Source organism: Apodemus sylvaticus, chromosome 23, assembly GCF_947179515.1.
Source record: "Apodemus sylvaticus chromosome 23, mApoSyl1.1, whole genome shotgun sequence".
Classification (NCBI taxonomy): Eukaryota; Metazoa; Chordata; class Mammalia; order Rodentia; family Muridae; genus Apodemus; species Apodemus sylvaticus.
Window position 1 is genome coordinate 10,203,488 of NC_067494.1, and position 22,573 is coordinate 10,226,060.

At 40.4% G+C, this 22,573-nt stretch overlaps 1 protein-coding gene across 1 annotated transcript; it reads right to left on the reverse strand.

The window, feature by feature from the left end:
• Positions 1 to 1,769: 1,769 nt before the first annotated feature.
• On the reverse strand, positions 1,770 to 4,800 carry LOC127674114 (trace amine-associated receptor 2). Its single transcript, XM_052169977.1, has 2 exons — positions 4,777 to 4,800; positions 1,770 to 2,765 (listed from the first exon to the last, which is right to left on the reverse strand). The coding sequence occupies exons 1-2, from the start codon at positions 4,798 to 4,800 to the stop codon at positions 1,770 to 1,772; spliced, it is 1,020 nt and encodes a 339-aa protein (XP_052025937.1).
• Positions 4,801 to 22,573: the final 17,773 nt, after the last annotated feature.

The window sequence follows — 22,573 nt, forward strand, 5'->3', positions numbered from 1 at the left end:
AGGCCTGAGGAACATGGAAGTCATCAAAGAGAGTTCTTCTGTAGAGGACAGCCAACTGCAGTCACAAGGTGATATTTTGTTGAATGTTTCTGTTCTCTTTTCTTGTGTGTTATTTATTTGTGTGTGTGCATGCACATGTATGTACACATTCCATGGTATTTGTGTTGAGATGAAAGGAAAATTTATTCAAAGACTGGTTCTCTCCTTCTACCCCATGAGCCCTGGGAATTGAACTCAAACTTTGTGGTAAGTATTTTCATCCACCGAGCCATCTCAGCAGATGGAAAATTCTTTATTTAAAAAAAAAAAATACATGTAATTTCATCACAGTAAAATCTCGTAAAAGTCTCACCCTCATCTAATGAATTGCTGTTTTCTGCCAGAATGATGGTCCTTGGTCTTTAATTACCAACAATTTTTACTTACACATATTTCAAAATTATGAAAGATACACTTAGACATTAAGAAAGAAACATTAAAGGGCAATGTCACACAAGATGTGTGGCGGTGGCAGCACAAAGGATTTCTCAAGTTCAGCTGCACTCTGATCCTTCTAGAGAGTAAAAGAAATCCGGGCAGGGCTAACGATGCCTCGAAGCTCAGGAGCACTGGTTGCTCTTCTGAGGATGGGGATTCAGTTCCCAGCACCCACACAGCATCTCACAACCATCTGGAGCTCCAGTTCCAGCAGGTCCAACACCCTCCTCTGGTCACCATGGGCACTGCATGCACATGACATACACTTGTAAATAAAACACCTGTTCACATGGAATAAAATAAATAAAAGCCTGGTTTTCAAAATGTGTTTGCACATCTTTTTTTATTCCTGAATTTTTCCTTTCTATTTTTTCTTTTCTCCTTACTAGGATTATACAACCAATGAGTTAAACAGGAGATGGGTACAAAGAGCAATTAGTTTCCCCCCTTACATACTAGAAACCAAGATCCTTCTATGCTAGTCAACATCTCTCCCCTCTTCTCGCTCTCTCTTGCTCTCTCTCACTCTCACTCCCACTCTTTGTGTATGTATGTGTGTGTGTCTGTGATTGTGTCTGTGTGTCTCTGTGTTTCTCTCATGTGTCTCTGTTTCTCTGTTTCTCTCTCTGTTTCTCTCTCTCTCTCTCTCTCTCTCTCTCTCTCTCACACACACACACACACACACACACACACAGACATACACTTTGAGCAACTTTATTTTTTTTCTCTTTTTCTTTTCCACAATTTGTGCATTTCTTAAAGTATATTATGGTGATCCGGGATATGTACACAGTAAGCTGAGATCAAATCAGAGTGAGAATCATCTCCATTACTTCAACCATTTTCAAGTATTGGTAACTTCATTCTTTTCAGATCCTTTTGAATTTTAGTATATGTGTTTTAACCAATGGTCACCATTCTGTGCTAAAGAATTAGAAGCAATTAGTGCATATATCTGTGTTTTCGTATTCTTTATTGTTTTTTATTATTAACTTTTACATTACCATATTCACTATTCAGAGTCCTCATTTCCCTACATATATCTCATTTGTTGTCTTTGTTATTTAGTTTCTGTTCCACATTATATATTTTCATATATATGTATATATTTTCATATATATATGTATATACATATATATTCACACACATATATTTCCTTTGTTTTTCATCCCCTTCGCTCCATACCCTGACCATGTCAACCCTTCTTTGCCAGTCCTCCTCAGTCTCCTAAGCACCCTTGAAGGAATTTCGTTCTTTGAGTGCCCATCTTTGATGACTAGTACAGATCAAGTCTATTCTGTTTCTTTCTGAGTAAACAAATTAGTATTATGAAAATGCGAGCTGAAAATTTTACCCAGCAAAATGTACTTGAGCGCTCTGCGAAACCAAGGGTAGAAGAAACCATAAATTAAGGGATTACATGTGGAATTAAAATAACCAAACCATGTCAAGGCATCAAACAGAACTGCAGGTGTAGAGAAATTCAGAAACGGATCTAACAGGATCGTGAAGAAACATGGAAACCAACACAGTAAGAAAACGCCCATCACTATCCCTAAAGTTTTGGCTGCTTTTTTGTCCTTCCTCATTTGATTATTTTGATTTTCTGGCAAGTTGTCAATCGCACGAGCATGTTTTTTGGATACAGCAAAAATCTTGCCATAAATACCCACCATCATCGAGCTAGGAGTGAAAAAGCCCGCCACAAACAAGGTTGTCCCCCATAGCTTGTTGAACATGACTGGGCAGGAACTGGAACAGGCAACCAAAATGTCATAGCCTTCAATTCCAACAGCGTACGCCTCTGAGAAGACCACCCCAAAGGCAAACGCCCCAGGGACTGACCAGCAGATGAGCAGCAGCCGCTTAACAACCGGAATGGTCATTTTGGAGCAGTAGTGCAAAGGGTGACAGATGGCATAGAATCTATCGACGGCCACCGAGCAAAGGTGGAAAATGGACGTTATGCTAAGCATCAGGTCAAAGCTGTAATGGATCTTGCAGAATGTAAGCCCAAAATACCAGCAGTTTTCCACCGACCTGACCATACTGTACGGCATAATGGTGAATCCCAGAAGGAAGTCCGTGACAGCCATGGAGAGAATGAGGAGGTTGGTCGGCGTGTGAAGCTGCTTGAAGTAGGAAATGGAAATGATCATGGCCAGGTTGCCGAAGACCGTGATGAAGATGGCTCCTGCCATCAGTGAGTACATGGCGGCTCGGACCCCTAGAGACCTCTCATTCTCCGGGCAAGATCCATTCCCATATTCTGAACAATCAAAGGTTTCCTATATAAAAATAAGAACGCACGGGACTTATCAGAGAATAGACAAACACTCTACATTTTATCTCTTCTTTCACAGACAGATTCGAGAAAAAATACAGAAGGCCCCGGGGAAGATAACTATACTGAAATATGTAACTATGACTCTATGTCTTTCTCGTTAACTTTATGATTTATAGAATTCTAATAGAGTAGGTTAAAATTGTTTACTTTATAGCTTTAATTGTCACTTTATAGTGATGGCCATGGAGAGAATAAGAAGGTTGGTCAGTGGGTGAAGATTTTAAATAGAAGAATTACTGAAGAATCTTTAATTATTTGGTAGAACTATCCTCTCTAGCAAATCCTCAAGTATTAGCAAGTATCACAGAACAGGTACATCAAAGGGTCAGTGGACAACTTTCAAAAGTTCGTTCTCTTCTTCCACTAGATGGGTCCTGAGGATAGAACTCTGAGCATCTGGCTTGTAGGGATTATTTTTAATTGAAACAACTAAACCAGCAACTGATACTGAGGGATGGCTCCAGGGCAGATTTATTCCTCGTTCTTCCTACTTTGAGACTCCAGGTCCATCTGCAGAGAAGAAATGGAGTCTGTGAGGGCATTGTGCTTTCACAGTGGATTAAAGTGGAGGAAGGAACTGGGTATGTAGACACTACAGGCAGGAGTATCACCAAATTACACTTAAGATCTATGCCAGCTAATGCCTTAGATGGTATTTACAGAAAACCAATCTATTCCCAATAGGTGGTAGTGGTGGTTAGTTGGCTTGGCTTCAGTGTTTGGTTTTTGAGATAGGTCTCATATGGGCCAGGTTGGCCTTGAACTCTTGATCCTTCTTCCACCATTTCTGGAGTGTTGGGATTATAAGTGTGCTCCACAATGCCCAGCCTGGAAGTGCAATTTTTGCTCATTTGTTTGAAACTTTCTTACCTGCATGTAATATGTTTTGATCAAGTCCATCCCCCTGTCCTTAACCTCCAAACCCTCCCCCACCACTCTGTCCTCCCAGCCTTGTGTACTCTCTCTGGTTTTAACCCTCTGAGCCCACATAGTACTGCCAGCCTTCACATAGATGAACTAGAGCCCAGGAGGTCCCTTCATCCATGTTGCAGTTTTGTCTGACCTCATCTTGTACTTGCAAGAACCTTGAATTCATACGTGGAATGTCCCAGTCCTGTCTGGAAAGCACTGTTTCACTGTAGTGATTCACCACCTCTGACTCTTAAAATCTCCCTGCCTCTTCTTCCATGATCATCTTGGAGTGCTTTCATTAAAATCTTTTCCCCATACATTTGTGAAGTATATATATATAATCAGTTCTCAAATTGTACTTATTTTTAGTATCTAAAAATAAGTGTTTATATTAGTTCAGTAATTAAAAAAATAAAAACCACAGGAAGGGATCAAGATATAGATAGAGTAGATACAAGATGATAATAGATAGACAGGAGAGAGAGAGAGAGAGAGAGAGAGAGAGAGAGTAGCAGATCCCCCACCCAGACAACTCTTTATTTTCTAAGTAAAGTGATTTTAAAATAAGGCAATCAAATTTCCTTTGGATTTACTATGCTTTTCCCCTTGTCTTTCTTTTGTGAAGTGGGGATTCAGCCTAGCGCCTTGTTCACAATGAGCACACATTCTGCTCCTGAGGTCCTTCTGCCTCACCTAGGGGAATACCTGTACCAAACAAATCAGTTGGTCCTTATTAAAAATAAAAAACCATTCTTTTCTGGGGTGGTAAATATTCATCTCAGGAAACAAGACATGTTGTCAAAAGGTAGAAAATTGCTTTGTTTCTGCGCTTAAACTGAACTGCCTTTCATTGCAAATTTACAGTAAGCCCTGACTGAATCTCTGACAGTCTATAATCTTATTTATTCTCTCTGCATGTGAACAGAAGAAAGCAAGGACAAACAACATTACTGCTTTCCAGTGGAGACATTTACTTAGTACGCGCAGAAGAGAAAACACAAATCTTCCAATCTTCCCCTTCTCATCCCTTCCCCACATACCTGCTGTGCTTCAAATGAAGTCATTGTAGCCGCTGTGTGGAAGAATCACTGTCACTTCTCTGCTGACTGTAAACGCTGATGTTGAACCATAAGACATGAACTATGTTAGCTGTGCTACTTTATAATTTAACAATTAGTCTCAAGGGGATTGGATGTGCATTGGGGAGAAGGGGAGGGCCCTTGTCATCCTGAAGTTTAACAGCTTAAGTGACCCTGACCTACCCCTATGTCCTCTTAGGAATCTCTGCTTGCCTAAATTTTCATCACCCGCAGCACTATATGAACACTCTAAGACCGCTATCCTGGAAAGGCTATAACAGTTAGGAGGAACTCCTTCAGTTATCGGAGGCTCTCAATCTGGTTAGATATAGATAGAATCCAAGGAGGGAAGTAGATGAGACAGGTGTTGCCTGCCTCTGTAGGATGATCAGAATGAAGCAGCACAGTCCATACTTTACATCATATTTTATACTCACAGGGTTTTCTCATGCACTGTTCTCCTGTGTTTGGCTAGGGTGCAGCTCAATGTTCCTAACACTGGAGGAGTTACACACAGTCATCACTGCCTTAAGTGACTCCATGACATCACATCTTTAAATCAGTTTACATCTAGTCATGGATGTCTGTAGTTTTGTGCTTCTTCTTTTGATATGAGAAAGTTCACTTTCCACTGCTAGACTACACTGATCATTATATGACACCAGGTTCCTGCTTGGGTTTTTAGCTATGTCTGTTGTCAGTGACCTTGGCTATAGCTACTTTGGATTATGAAACTCGGATAGCCAAGTGGGGAAACAGAGCTTTGAAGGGCTTTAGAAGACTTCTGCTTTTCTGTCTCCTTCTGGAAGATCTCAGTGAGATTTTAGCAAAGAACTCTGCATTTTCACTTGTTTTGGTCCCTGCAAACTATATAAATGACTCAATTTGACCTTTCTTGTTAGCTTTATATAAAGGAGAAAGATAAAAATCACCCACTTAGGAATTCAGAGCAATGCAATTATATTATAACATACTCAGAAAATTTATATTTTTAAAGAAACGTTCTAAGTACATATATCAGCCCAAATGATTATGAAGTTAGGAATTAATTTTTAATATTTAGCAGACAGCATTGCTATTCAAAAGTTTCTGATATCTTTCTTGGCTCTATAAGGAGCTATGCAAATATTAGATATAGCTCAGTGATAGAGAGCCTGCCTAGTTTGAAGGAGGCCCTACACTCAATCTCCAGCATTAAGAATCATTATTATTATTTCCATTGTCATCGTTGTTGTCGTTATCATCATCATCATCATCATCATCATCATCATCATCATCATCAGGACTACTGCTGAAGTATTCTGGTGCTTTTGTTCAGTTATCCCTTATAGCCATAATACTGTACCCCAATGCTGAACTACAATGCCCATATTATCTGTCTTTCTTCATCTCACCACATATCACCCCACATCATGATAAAGTGTGTTTGTCATGTAGTATGTAAAATGTAGTAAAATTTAAAATGAGAAGTCACATAGTTTTTTTATAATCGTTCTGTTTCATTGTTAAGTTACCATTAAAATTTTGTTGTGCCTAATTTTGTTAAAGTTTATCACAGGGGTGCAAATGTAGAGAAAATCAAAGTGTATATCAGGTTTGGTACTATCTGCAACTACAAGCACTTACTGACAGACCTTGTACCTTCCATAAACAAAATGCAGTTATGTGTCATTTCAGCTTGGACACTAGTCTTGGGTGGATAGATCTTGACAGGGCCGGAAAAGGAAAAATGAAACAGAGTCAGTGTCAAAACTTGACAGCAACGTGGCTGAACCCCAATAAATACATGTCCTGAAGAAACTCTTCTGAACCTGCCCATCAAATATACAAGACACTCAGAATGAGATTTACAAATAGCATTACGGAGCTGGCCATAAATGTAATAGACCCCAACTCACTTTCTCTTTTACCCCCCTAGGAAGCAGAGCTGCTCCCACCCCAAGCCTCATAGCCCAAGTTTGTGCTCCTATACACAGAGGAAGGTGAATCTGCCTTCTCGGGATGAGTGACTGTCTGTTCTTAACACCTCACGCAGCCTAGGAAAACTTAATGCTTGGATTTAGTTCCTAGAGATTATAACCAAAAGAGGAGAAATAAAGAAAAATGCAAACATAAATTCTGCAAGAAAATATGGACAAATTTTGTAACTTAAGCTAGAAGTAAATCATTAATATAAATGTTTACATTTTAATGAATGTAAACATTTATATATAGTAAACATCTATATGTAGGCATATAGAATTCAAATTAATTGCAATTAATTGTGACACACACTGTCTTAGTCAGGGTTTCTATTCCTGTACAAACATCATGACCATGAAGCAAGTTGGGGAGGAAAAGGTTTATTTATTTATTTATTTATTTATTTATTTATTTTTAATGGATGGAGCTAGAAAACATCATACTAAGTGAGGTAACCCAGACTCAAAAGGTGGCTCATGGTATGCACTCACTAATAAGTGGATATTAACCTAGAAAACTGGAATACCCCAAACATAATCCATACATCAAATGAGGTACAAGAAGAAAGGAGGAGTGGCCCCTTGTTCTAGAAAGACTCAGTGAAGAAGTATAGGGCAAAACCAGAACGGGGAAGTGGGAAGGAGTGGGTGGGAGGACAGGGGGAGAGAAGGGGGCTTATGGGACTTTCATGGAGTGGGGGGCTAGAAAAGGGGAAATCATTTGAAATGTAAATAAAAAATATATCGAATTAAAAAAAAAAGGAAAAGGTTTATTAAGCTTACACTTCAACAATGCTGTTCATCACTAAAGGAAGTCAGGACTGGAACTCAAGCAGATCAGGAAGCAGGAGCTGATGCAGAGGCCATGGAGGGATGTTTCTTACTGGCTTGCTTCCCCTGGCTTGCTCAGCCTGCTCTCTTATAGAACCCAGGACCAACAGCCCAGGGATGGCACCACCAACAAAGCCCCCCCCCCCTTGATTACTAATTGAGAAAATGCCCACAGCTGGATCTCATGGAGGCACTTCCCCAACTGAAGCTCCTTTCTTTGTGATAACTCCAGCCTGTGTCAAGTTGACATGCAAAACCAACCAGTACACACACCTTACTCATTTGTTAGCAGCATAATAAACACCCTTGGTTGTGACCTGGAATGATACTAGCTTCCATACATCTGTATGCTTATAACCTCAGGCAAATACTCCCTTCAATTTTATAATAATCATTTTTATTCTTTAGTAAGTGAAAAAACACCAAGCTCAATCAGCATATAGACTTTTTAGAACTCCTTATAAATGGGGTTTGTTGTCTGTGGAAACATTTTCCCCTTATTTTGTTATTTCTTATTTTTATCTGTAATTCATTCATTTCATTATCATAATCTGTTCTCTTATTAATGAATTTTAAGTATTTGACTTATTTCCAATTCTTTTGCTAATATGAATCATGCATGCTTTCTGGAACACTCTAGGGCAAGTCTGCTGTAGCATATATTTATGACCGGGTTTTTTCATAAATATACATGGAAAAGTAATTGCAAAGACAGAAAGAATGTAGATACTCATCTTGCACAATATAAAAACAAATAGTATTTGTTCTAGTTTGCTTTCTATGCCCATGGGAAATACTGTGACCAAAATCAACTTTGGAGAGAAAAGGGTTTGTTTTAGCTTTCACTTCCAGATTAGAGTCTGTCTGTGAGATGTCAGGTCGGGAACTCAGGGCAGGATCTCCGTACAAGCAGAAACTGAAGCAGCGGCGGAGGAAGAATGCAGCTTACTGGCTCATTCCTAGGGAAGGCACCGCCCACAGTGGGCTGGGCCATGTAAGGCCAATCATTGAACAGTCGAGAAGGTTCACTACAGACCTGCTCGCAGGCAACCTGATCTGGGCAACCCCACCCTTACTGACTACTTTAGATGACTCTGGACTGTGTCAAGTTGATAACCAAAGCTAATTAGGACTGTATTCCAAGTGACTATACTGGTTTAAGTATGATATTTCTAACAAAATATCTGCAACTCAATTTTTTTCTTGTAAATCTTCTTTATCTACTTCTCTCGAATGACCTGACTTTTCTCCATAGATCTGGCATGCAGATATGCAGAACATCGGAGCTCATAAATATTTCTGAGCTCTCTAATTTCACTTACCGTCTTATTCAATAACAGATAAATACCATGTTGCCTTAGCTATCAGAGCCTCACGCTGTTTTCATACTTAACAGAGCAAGACCTCTTCCTCTTCCTCCTCTCCTTCCTCTTCCTAAAGTGACCTGGCTCTTTCTGATCATTTAGATAATCATCATTTTCCAGGTTCTGCGAAAGCTATGTTGCATTTTTAGCAGACCACAGCGATATCTGTATAACATCTTCCCCTTCAATAACATGGATGGACTCCATATTTACCTGGTCTTCTCTAACTCTCTTCCAATAAACTTTGTGACATACTATACAAACATGTCTTATACATATGCTTGTTTATATATTCAGTTCTAGAACTCTATCTTCATCACTTGTACATATTTGTGTATGTTTGTTATGGGTTTGGTCTAATTCTTCTTGTGTCAATCTGGGTCCCCAAAACTGCATGAGAATCCACTCATTCACATGTCAGGCACAGAGGGAACCCTGCCCCCAGGTGGTTTTGGTTGGTAAATAAAGTTGCCAGTGGCCAACGGCTGGGCAGGGAGACAGAGGCAGGACTTTTAGGATTCCCGGGTAAAGGACTGGAGAAAGGAGGGGGAAGACGGAGATCGGCCATGCTGGGGGAAGGTGGGAGAAAGAAGAAATTATGCTTGAGAAGGTGTAGGACAGCGAGCTCAGCCACCATGTAGGAGCCAGGGAGGAGCAGCTCCAAGAGGGCACACACACACACACACACACACACACACACACGTGCGTGCGTGAGCACGCGCACACAGGCATGCACGCACACATGGGCACATGCACACTAGGTCTAGAGCAGCAAAGATGAATATAGATTTTAGTAAGTAATAACTTGAGAATATCTGTTTTTCTTCTTTATTGAATATAGTCTTCATTTACATTTCAAATGTTATATCCTTTCCCAGTTCCCCCCTTCCCCCAAAACCTCCAACCCGTCCTCCCACACCCTGCCTCCAAGAATATGCCCCTCCACCCAACCCATTCCCACCTCCCCCCCCCTCGATTCCCCATCCTGGGGCCTCTATTGAGCCTTCATCTGACCAAGGACCTCTCCTCCCACCGATGCCTGACAAAGCATTCCTCTGCCACTCTTTTGGCTGGAACCATGTGTACCCCTTGGTTGATGGCTTAGTCCCTGGGAGCTCTGAGGCGTCTGGTTGGCCAACATCGTCGTTCTTCTTATGGGGCTGCAAACCTTTTTAGCTCCTCCAGACCACCCTCCAACTCCTCCATTGGGGACCCCGTGCTCAGTCCAAAGGTTGGCTGCTAGCATCTGCCTCTGTATCTGTAAGGCTCTGGCAGGGCCCCTCCGGAGACAACCATAACAGGCTCCATTTGGTATGCCACTTCTTGTCATCTATAGTAGTGTCAGGGTTTGGTGACTGTTTATAGGATGAATCCCCAGCTAGGACAGTCTCTGAGTGTCCTTTCCTTCAGTCTCTGTTCCACACTTTGTTTCCATAATTGCCCCTGTGAGTATTTTGTTCCCTTTCTCAGAGGAACCAAAGAACCCCCTCTTTGATCAGATGGAAGTAGATTAGCCATGTGGAGGTCTTAAACAGTCATTGAACTGTATAAGACATAAAAAACCATAAAGGCTGTGTGTGCATGTATCTTCCATTCAGGAACCAAAGACATTGGAGTGTGTACCAAGGACCATACTGCCACTGTAGGGATTGATTTGAGTAGCATTAATCAGATACTGCTACATATGTTTCTGGGTGCACATGTAGTGCGTATGTGCATGTATACACACAGATACGTGTGTATGTGTGTGTGTGTGTGTGTGTGTGTGTGTGTGTGTGTGTGTGCTTGTGGAGGCCGGAATTTGATGTTACTATCTTTTGCTATTGTTCTGCTTTATCTTTTGAGACAGGGTCTCCCACAAAACTCAGGACTAGATTGACTGGCCAACAAACTGGAGATGGACCTGCCTCTGCCTCGGACCCGGGGATTCCAGACATTCATTACCATGCTCATGCACAGGTGCTAGAGATACAAGCTCATGCTCACGGCAGGCACTTGACTGAGTGAGCCATCATCACCCTATCTCCTCTTGTTCCAGTTTTAACAGCTTTATTCCTAGGTTTCTTATCATCATTATTTGCATTTTTTATTTTCCTGTCTTGTTATTTGTATTAGCTTACAAAAGATTGTTCATGTAATGAAAATGGCAGTCGACTTATAGATAATACAAATGGCAAGTTCTACTGACTCTATAAAGACAAACTGCTCAAGAGACAGAAAAATGGTCGATTTTCCAATTACCTTTATGAAGCTGACATATGACATACACCTGATACAAAGCCTGGCAAGAATCAACAAAATAGGAAAATTAAAGTTCAATTTTATTCAGAAACATGAATCTAAAGGTGTCTAAACTCATGAACTATTCATGGAAAAAATGGAAAAGGTTGTCTTTATTGGATTATCCCAAGGACAGAAGCATGGCTTAAGAGTTTGACATTAGGATATAACTTAATATCAAATTAAGGAAGAATAATTATTTGATTATTTCAATAGGAACATGGTAAAATTAAAATCCATTTATACTGTTCAATAAGACCTCTGCACAAACTAAAAGAAGAGGCAGTTTATGTAACAAGATTAAGAGCATTTATCAAAAACAATAAAATACAGTGAGGAAGGGTTATGACTTTAGCCTGAGCAACTTTTTTTTTACATGACCTCAAATCCACTAAACCAAAGGCATAAACACACAGATGAGACTATAGCAAACTAAAAAGCATGACAAAAGAGGCAAGAAACAGTGTGGAAGACACTCTACTGAAGGGAGAGAAATCTATCCATCCAACAGTGGGATGGTGCTGAAAATACACAGGAAATACAGTAACAAGGAACATATTATTTCAATTGAAACCAAAAGCAAGAGATTTAAATAGGAAAAAATACTTCTTTAAAGACAAATTATTACAATGTCATCATCATGATATCCAATCCTAAGTCTGGACTGGAATCAGTCTGGGAGATGACGGGACCTGTGCCAGGCAGGTCCTGGCGAGTCCATAAAGAGTGATGATGCTTAGAGCAAGCTTATAGAACAAGCAAGTGAGCTGGATGGGAAGCATCCTAAAGATGAGGGGCAGCTTGTTCCAGACCAAGAGTTCTGACAAAGAGAGAGGGTTCAGACAGTTTAGGTAAGTTGGCTTGTCTGAAATGTGATAGGAAGAAGGGTAGAGGGCTCAGACAGAAAGTGGGCAGGGCAACTGAAGGACTTTCAAGTTAGCCAGAAAATGTAGATCGTTATGCTGTAATACAACAAGAGAAATTCAGTCACATGCGGCTCTTCAACACCCAGGTTGAATTTCAGATAAATCTGTGACTTCATAGTGGAGAACAGACCAGAATGATCACATCACCTACAGAACACAAGCCAGCTGTGGGATTGATTCAGAATCCACAGGAGGGAACACTTGGACTGCATACATGCCCCATGTGTGACATGGTATGTGAGGTGGGAAGCAGAATCAACTTTAAATTCCTAAGTGGAGCAATTACAGCATCCTGGTGTTGTTCCACCAGAGTAGCACAGCTTGGAGATTTCATTGTCGAGCACCCCCAAAAATGTAAATATCTGTCAATAGATTAAACCCAATAGGTAAAAATACTGCCTTGTTGTATACCCTTGGACACACAAAAGAGAAGCTAGAAGGTAATGCAGAGTTTGATCACAATGGCCTCTGAGGTCAGCCAGTCAAAAAGAAAGGGCAGTAGTCTGGAGTGCAGTAATCTGAGCTCAAACGTGACGGGAATGCTTCTTAAAATTCCATCTGTGCAGCAATGGTTGACAACCTTAAAGTGAATTTAGTCTTAGGACAAAGAGGATTTGAGTTGAGAATGCTCACTCAAATGAATCTGAATGCTATGAACCATGTGCTCCTGAACATTATTCAAACATTTGATGAATCTAACCTTATTTCACCTCCAGAATGCTGAAGTTAAACACTCCTTTTATACACATTCTAGAGACATAGGAACCTTGATGGTCCTACATCTGTGTTTGTAGAATACAGATAAAACAATTGTTGGCCCATGAATGTGTGTCACATGAATGATGATGGACAAATCTTTAGGAGAACCCTGTAAATGCAGTGTCCATTTTACAGATGGGAATGTGTTAGGTAAGATGGAGAGCTGGGTCAGATAGGAACATGTGCATCGCTTCTCGGCCTTTTGGCTAAGATCAAGTGTAGGAACATGCACTTGCCTTGCGGGCTGCCTGTAATCCCCACATTGGTGCTAGTCAACGACTCCAGCCACAAAAGTCACTTCTGGATTCAGTGAGACCTGTCTCAAAAGGTGGGAAACAACAGAGAACACTGTGTCCCTGATGTCAACATCTGGCTTCCACGCATGTGTGCCTGCACACACAACAACACACACACACACACACACACACACACACACACACACACACGAGTTACTATTGTGATTTTTTTTCAGCTTCTCCTTATTGATTTTATTTTACTGTTCCTAGTCATATGAAGTGTGAATGAAAAACGCAACTAACAATCTACAAGATTTTCCTGGCTGACCAAACTTTCCATGTTTTTTTCTGTATCTAGGAGATGGACCAAGCATATTAAAAAGTTTACAAATTTAAAAGGAAGCTATTCTTTTCTTCCAAGCATATGATGTCATTGTCTGCATGCTCAATGCCATCTTGAGAGAATTGCTAATAAGAGTAATTAAATGTGTTGATTGGCTATTTACCAATACCCACTGCACTTTATTTACCAGTTCACACTCTGCAACCACAGTTTAGTCCAAAGAGACAAGTCTATGTGGCAGTACCTTCTCATTTGCTAAACTTCTGAGTAAATACAGACCAGTGGGTATACATTAACACTTCTGTTTGGTGTCATCTTGAAGGAAAACATTTTCATCTTCTAAGTCCCTGGGCAAGTCCTTGCCCTTAATAGGGATGGGAAAATGTTTGTCACAGGACTTCATTTGAGAAACTACTGAGTGCCTAGGGGAATTCTCAAACTATTAAGTGAAGTCCAAGTGTAAAACCAAGAACGAAAACTTTAGCTGATGCAAACACTGCAAAGCAGTTACTGTTCACCTGTCATTTCTGATGCAAAGGTGCTCACAGAGCAGGGATTGGGAGCAAAACTTGTCCCCCATGTGGGCAATTTCAGAAGTGTCTGGAAAGCACTGGGCTGACCTCAACCCTGCTTGGCTGTAAGAAAGTCCTCAGCTAAATATCTACTTTCTTTGCTCTTAAATAATTTCTATTTTGAAATGCATAACATGCACAACATGTATGCATGCATAACATGCATAACATTGCATGCACCAAATGTAAATTTTTCTGCCAGGCAGAGCATTGGCACATTACAGGGAAGGTTTAGGAATGTTTTGATTGTGTTTGCCTGTTGTCTTGGTAACGTTCTTCCCAGGGAACTCACTGAGAGTTCTTAGCATTCTTTCTGACTATTTATCTGCAAACTATATTCTCCTCGGTGTGTTTTATACTCACTTTTTCATTCTATCAGGTTGACTTTTTATTCTAACAGGCTGACACAATAGGTTGAGAGAGTTCACAAAGGTTTTAATTGAAAAACAAACAGGTTTGTCAAATAAGAGAATTTAAAAAAACCTTTCTGCTGGGGCTGGAGAGATGGGTCAGTGGTGAAGAACACATACTGTTCTTCCAGAGGACCTGAATTTGTGCCCACCACAAATAGCTGACAACTATCTGTATCTCCAGCTCCAGGGAGATCTGACACTCTGGCTTCTGCAAGCCACTGTACTCAGGCGCGCGCACGCGCACATACACACACACACACACACATTTGCTTATACATATACATATAATTAAAAATGAGAAAAATAAAATTTCAAATTAAAAAGCCTCTTGCTTGTCATTATCATTTCTGCATTAATAAGAACATTGTAATACTGAAATTTAGTAGAAATATAATCTTAGACAAACATTTATTCTACTGAAAAAAAATTACATTTTGAAAAGGTCACTACATTATTTTGATTGTGTTATTCTATATTGAAATGCATAATCTTTTCTTGATAAACTTTATCTGTTTCTGCTGCAACTCTGTGTTTCTGATTGTGGAGATTTAAATAAAAACTACCCCTATAGGCTCATATACATCGAATGCCCAGACATCAGGGAGTGGTACTATTTCAAAGGATTATAAGGCTTAACAGTGGTGGCCTTGTCAGAGTAACTGTGTCACTGAGGGTAGATTTTGAGGTTTCAAAATTCCACACCAGACCCACCCCCACCCCATCCCCATCTGTCTCTCTGTCTTTCTCTCTATCTCTCTCTGTGTGTCTCTGTCTGTCTTATGTCTCTCTATCTCTCTCTGTGTCTCTGTCTGTCTCTGTCTGTCTCTCTTTGTCTCTCTCTCTCTCTCTCTCTCTCTCTCTCTCTCTCTCTCCCTTTCTCTCTCTGCCTCTGTATCATGATGTAGCTCTCAACTACTGCTCCACTGTCTTCCTGCATGTTGCTACATTCCCAACCATGATGATAATGGGCTGAACCTCTAAAACTGTCAGTGAGCCTCCAATTAAATATTTTCTTTCATAAGAGTTGCCTTGGTCATGGCACAACTTCGCAGCAACAGAAGAATGACTACAACACTGATCTAAAATAAAATCCTGGAATCCATCTGAATCCTGGTAAAATAAAACGTCCAGGTAAAATCCTGGACAAATAAAATGTCCTTTGAATCCTGGTAACCAAGATCACAAGAGCACAAAGAGGAATAAGATTGTGAGGTCCAGGGGATAAAGGGTGTCATAGCACAGTCAGTGTATGTACATAGCCAGTGAGTGCACATAACCAGTGTGTGCACATAGCCAGTGAGTGCACACAGCCAGTGAGTGCACATAACCAGTGTGTGCACATAGCCAATGAGTGCACATAACCAGTGAATGCACATAACCAGTGAGTGCACATAGCCAGTGAGTGCACATAGCCAGTGAGTGCACATAACCAGTGTGTGCACATAGTCAATGAATGCACATAACCAGTGAGTGCACATAGCCAGTGAGTGCACATAGCCAGAGAGTGCACATAACCAGTGTGTGCACATAGCCAATGAATGCACATAACCAGTGTGTTCACATAGCCAGTGTGTTCACATAGCCAGTGAGCGCACATAGCCAGTGAGTTCACATAGCCAGTGTGTGCACATAGCCAGTGAGTGCACATAGCCAGTGAGTGCACATAGCCAGTGTGTGCACATAGCCAGTGAGTGCACATAGCCAGTGTGTGCACATAGCCAGTGAGTGCACATAGCCAGTGAGTGCACATAACCAGTGTGTGCACATAGCCAATGAATGCACATAACCAGTGTGTTCACATAGCCAGTGAGTGCACATAGCCAGTGTGTGCACATAGCCAGTGAGTGCACATAGCCAGTGTGTGCACATAGCCAGTGAGTGCACATAGCCAGCGTGTGCACATAGCCAGTGCAGGCACATAGTGAGGGCACCAAATACTGTGTGAAGTATATTGGGAGTTTGGAGAAAGATGCTTACCTGACTTTGAGGTTCTATATACAGCTAATTCCCACGAGGACTGCTTAGATATTACCCAGTTACAAAATGGGCATGGGGAAGAGATGTTTCAGGTGGACAGAGCTGCTGAAGTAAGAGCATAAAGGGAGAGAGAACTGACCGTTAAAGGAAAGCTGGCGTTGGGGCCCATACCTGTCTGTTTTCAAAGTCTAAGGACACTCTTCTCTGCCATGTGCTTCTGGGTTGTGCTGTGTGTTAGTGCGCTCAAGTGATTACAGTTTCTAGTCCATCTCCTTACAGAAATAGATAACTAATAGCTGTCTGTAATTTGTCACAGACTCAAGAAAAGCAATGACTGTCAGGCCCTTTAGGTAGATCATCTTGACTTGGGTCTGAGTGCCTACTCTATTTTTAAGTGCTCCTATGACAGCCAGGGATCAAAAGCATTACTTGGCTGCACCACATTGCAAACCCCACTGATTAATGAGCAAAATGTAGAAAGGATCAGGTCAGTTGCTGCAAACCTATGGATCCACTTATCCAGAAGACTTACTGACATTAACCCACTATTGTGGGTGAACCAACTTTAAATCTCCATGTCACTGGCTGTGGTGTTTGAATGAAAATAGCCTCCACGGGCCCATAGGGAGTGGCACTATTAGGAGGTGTGGCTTTGTTGGAGGAAGTATGTCACTGGAGAGGGACTTTGAGGTCTCAGAAGCTCACGCCAATCCCAGTGCCTCACTGTTTCTTCCTACTGCCTGTCCTCCAGGTGCAGAACTCTCAGTTTGTTCTCCAGCATCATGTCTGTCTGCATGCCCCTGTGCTCCCCACCGTGAAGATAAGAAACTAAGCCCCTGAACTGTAAGACAGTCCCAATTAAATGTCATGGTGTCTTCCACAGCAATGGAAACCCTATGACACTTTCTTTTTTAAAAAAAAAAAATTCATGAGTCAACAATAGTTTCCTCTTAGGAAAAATCAAAGACAGATACAAACTAGGCTTAGAGGCTAAAATGACTCACTGTAGAACTAGCCCGAAGAAGGGTGATCCACCGAGGGAAAGAGTCATAAATTCACTGGCAGTTTGAAACCTTTGGAAGGCATTTTAGAAAAAGAAGATATGAGAGAAAAGAATAGCAAGGATCTGTCAAAAAAAAAGTGCATTCTTTGTCTGTTTTTACAACTGTTTATATATTCAGTGAGCTATGGTCAAATGTTCTGAAAATAGCATCTTCATCTTCCTTTCTTAAGACCGAGAGGATTGTTGTGGACCTTGTTCAGCGCTACAGTGTCTGTTCAACGTGCAGAGCCTGAGGTGGGATCCCTGATACCACCAAAAGAAGCAAAGCAATAGAATTAAAATTAAAAAATGACAGAGAGATAATGGCACTCTGGTTCCTGGATTGTGTGAGTGGTCTGCGTGTCCTCCTCAACTGCTAAAGAACCGTGTTGTTATACATTGCTGTCTACTAAATCTTCAAAATCAAGAGTGACTCAGAGAAGCCCCCATCCGTGCTTCCAGGTGTGTCTTTATTTCTGAGTGCCTTTCTGTTGGTGCTGGTGCTTAAAATCTCCATTAAACCGTACTAAGGGGGAGGGAGGGTGGTGCACACCTTAAATCCCAGCCCTCAGGAGGCGGAGGAGGCAGAAGGATCCCTGAGAGCTCAAAGCCTGATTACAGAATGAGTCCCAGGCCAGCCAGGGTTACACAGTGAGACCTTGGCTCAAAACAAACAAAAATGGGAGCTCAGAGGACGCCTCCGAGCACAAGCGCTTGCTGCACAGCTATGAGGACCCAGGTTGCATCACCGGTACCTGATGACCATTTGTGTGCCTGAATGCTAGAGTGGTAACAGGCAGAAACGGGAGGATTGAGAGGGCTTGCTGGTCATCAGTACGGCTCGTTTCAGTGAGAAAACCTGTCTCAATGGAACAAGATAGAGATTGACAGAGAGGAGCACACCCATCACATGCCATGACACACAAACATTTTAAAAGCCACTTCAATAGGTCCAACTCTTTGTGATGGAGAGAGCTAAGTGTTCTTACTGAGGACCCAGATTCAGGTCTTAGTAATCATGTCAGCAATTCAAGTCTGCCTGTAATTCTAGCTACAGAGGATTGAAATTCCTCTTCTGGCACATGCACTTATGTGTGCATACACACACACACACACACACACACACACACACACACACACACACACCATGATTTTAAAATGGCTAAAATAAATATTAAAAACAAACTGTTTAAGAAAAACTAAATCAAGCCAGGCAGTAGTGTCACACGCCTGTAATCCCATCACTTGGAAGGCAGAGGCAGGAGGATTTCTGAGTTCCAGGCCAGCCTGGTCTACAGAGTGAGTTCCAGGACAGCCAGGGCTACACAAAGAAACCCTGTTTTCAAAAAAACAAAAACAAGAAAGAAAGAAAGAAAGAAAGAAAGAAAGAAAGAAAGAAAGAAAGAAAGAAAGAAAGAAAGAAAGAAAGAAAGAAAGAAAGAAAGAAAGGAAGGAAGGAAGGAAGGAAGGAAGGAAGGAAGGAAGGAAGACAGAAAGAAAGAAAGAAAGAAAGAAAGAAAGAAAGAAAGAAAGAAAGAAAGAAAGAAAGAAAGAAAGAATGAAAGAAAGAACGAAAGAAAGAAAACAAGACCAAATTGCCAGGCAGTGGTGGTGCATGCCTTTATCAGTATTTGGGAGGCAGAGGCAGGCAGATTTCTGAGTTCCAGGACAGCCTGGTCTACAGAGTGAGTTCCAGGACAGCCAGAGCTACACAGAGAAACCCTGTCTCAAAACAACAACAAAAAAAAAAAAAAGAAAGAAAGAAAGAAAGAAAGAAAGAAAGAAAGAAAGAAAGAAAGAAAGAAAGAAAGAAAGAAAGAAAGAAAAAGAAAAAGAAAAAAGAAAAGAAAGAAATGAAATGAAAAAGAAAAACCTAATCAACCATTCTTCACTCATCTTTCTACACTTAATATTCAAGCTCTTAGTGACACTGATTCCACTAAACAGAAACTGTAACTTACCAAAATCCTCAGTGGATCAGAGATTACCCACTTTGTCCTACTTTCTGACAAATATGTGTAACTTTGCCAAGACTGGATTGTTGATTTCCAGATGTAGTCTAAAATCATAATGGAACCTCCCACCTCACTAACCTCTTAAGACAGCACCATTGTTAATGATCCATTTCCACAAAACGTCCTGACTAACACACTACTATTTGATATGGAATGAACATTTATATGAATATTTGCTGTAGAAAATAGAAAATGAAATTAATTTTGTCATGAATTGACTTAGAAATAAATATTGATGTTTTTGTAATTGTTTTCTTCTAACAAAAAGATTCCATCTTTTCCATCAATATAACTAAAAACTATTCCTGGAAGGCAGCCTGGGACTCGTGAACTCTGTAAGGGGTTGCATAACTCACTTTGGAAATGGACAGAGATGGAGCAGTCTGACCATGACCTTGCAGAAACTGGAACTCCACATCCTTTGGCTGTTTCCTGCTAATGACAACGTGAAGGATCACTGCTTGCTTACATTTATAAAGATTCTGGAGAAAATTCTTCTGAAAATCTTAAAGGAGGTCATGCACTTATCTGTGGAGTTAAAGAGGAAGGCCAGAGGCCAGGGGCAGGGTGACAATTAGAAGAGATTCAGTCCAGTTGAAATGAAAAACCCCACGGTAAGTTTACTGGTTTTCAGCTGGGGACTAGACAAGCAAAACAAAAGTGGCTTCTGCCTGAAAAAACGCAGGCTATTGAAAAGCTGTGAGTGTGGACCCCTCCTGTCTGGCCAAACAGCTTGACTATCTCTCATGATAATAAAACAGAGCCTACAAAAAAAGATAAATGGTAAGGGCTTAAGGGACTAAGTAAAAAAAATGTAGATTTATGAAACTCATGAGTGTGTTCAAAGAAAATTAGAATAATACAGGTTTAATAAAAACCTGTGTAATAATGATTCGTCATTAACATCAAAGTTGTTCTAGAAATTCTGACTGACAGAGTAAGAAATGAACATATACTTTAAAACCTTAATATCTGGATGTGGTATATATAAAAACCTTAATGACTAGATGTAATTTATGTACAATCCTTAATGACTGGATATAGTGGCACATACTTTAAATCTCAGCACTTGGGCTGCAGAGGAAGGCAAATCTCTATGAGTTTGAGACTTCATAAAAAGTTCTAGGCTAAGTCAAGCTGCATACTAAGACCCTGTCTAAAAAAAAATTAGTAATTGTTTTTAAAAAGTCAAAACAATATTAAGGCTAATGCTTATTCATTATAAAATGGAAAATGAAACAAGTGAAAATATAATATAAACTTTATTGTTTATACATAACATTGTTCATATAACATAACATAACATATAATAGTGGCAACAATGATTGTGCTAAAATGTAGTCTTTTTCCAGTTCACTCAGTCCCCTTAGACTGTACCTTACTGTCCTCTGATCACACGTCTACACAACTGCTCATGAGCCCAGGCAGTTGTTTCTGGATCTTTGGCCCTTCATTTCCAGAGCCTTTTTCCCTCATGTAAATCAGTATCACAGTTTTTAAAAGATGTACACAACATCTCGAAATAATCTGTAAGGAACATCTTGAAATGAATAAAGCCACAGAAACTCACTGTAAAGTATAGATGATTGTCCAAAAATGCACGTTCCCTTTTTGAAATTTGACAAATTGGTCTCGTGGGTGAAGGAATTCAAAATAGTGTCTCAGACTGAATAGAGACAACTTGTATTTCAATAAAAAAATTGTCAGATGCCAGTTTACTGTTCTTAAAAGTATGCTAGAGCAAAATCTAGCCCAATCAATAAGACAACCTAATCCTGAAATGGATTGTAACAGAAGGAAGGATTTTGTAGCTATTACTAGTTTGTTTGTTTTGAGACAGGGTCTTACTAAGTAACTCTGCCTGGCCTGGAATTTACTGTTTCCCAAACTGGCCTTCAATGCCTCTGCCTCTGCCTCTGCCTCTGCCTCTGCCTCTGCCTCTGCCTCTGCCTCTGCCTCTGCCTCTGCCTCTGCCTCTGCCTCTGCCTCTGCCTCTGCCTCTGCCTCTGCCTCTGCCTCTGCCTCTGCCTCACCAGTACTGAGATTGCAGATCTGAGCCACTATGCCTGAGGATGGAAGGATTTACTACATCTTTAGAAGATCTTCAGGTTTATGAACAGATACTGGAATGTGCATTTTAATTGGCTATCTTTCTTTAATTTGGTCATGAAAATGTCACTGTCACTAAATAAATCTAAATTTCTCATGATACTTCACTTGAAACTAATTCTGTAAGATCTATTTGAGAAATACCTTAATTGCAAATTAATGAATATAATTGATAATATTTTCCTACATCCTATTAGGGTATATTATTGGAAACCTCTATGTCTGCCCCTGTTTTCATATATTGAAAACCATGGTTGGCTCACCATTTTCACACATTTAATCCCAAACTTTAAAAAAACAGTAAAATATAATGGTTTCATGGATTGCATTACAAAAATAACATTTATGTGTTCATACACACACTGTGTGTGTGTGTCTATATATATATATATAGAGAGAGAGAGAGAGACACACGTACACATATATCCACACTCATATATGACAAATTCCTTCTCATTTGTACTCTAAATTCAGTCTTGTGATCTCAATTTCTGAATGAACAATCAGCTTCAGCTCACAAAAGGTCATCTAAGAACAGGGGAAAAAATTTTTAGGGAAAAATTTTTACATGTAAGTCTTTACCACAATTAAACCTACATCCCAATAATGTTCATGATCATATCTATTCTGTGTCAAATAGCAGATCATATACAAACACTAAAGTGTAACTTACCATGTATATTTTAACTCAAATAACTGATGCTAAAAGCCCATGAACTTGGTGCCTATAGTTGGCTCACTATGTTCATAAATATAACCACCAACTGTTTCTTATTTAGTTTATGTATATGAGTATACTGAAGCTATCTTCAGATACACAAGAAGAGGGCATTAGATCCCATGACAGATGGTTGTGAGCCACCATGTGGTTGCTGGGAATTGACCTCAGGACAGCTAGCAGAACAGTCAGTGCTCTTAACAGCTGAGCCA

What these genes read in the sequence shown, in the direction of transcription:
- LOC127674114 (XM_052169977.1), bottom strand. Translation starts at nt 4,800, where the DNA reads ATGACTTCATTTGAAGCACAGCAG. An exon ending in CTTCATTTGAAGCACAGCAG is followed by an intron (nt 2,766 to 4,776) that starts GTATGTGGGGAA and finishes ATTTTTATATAG; the next exon opens with GAAACCTTTGATTGTTCAGA.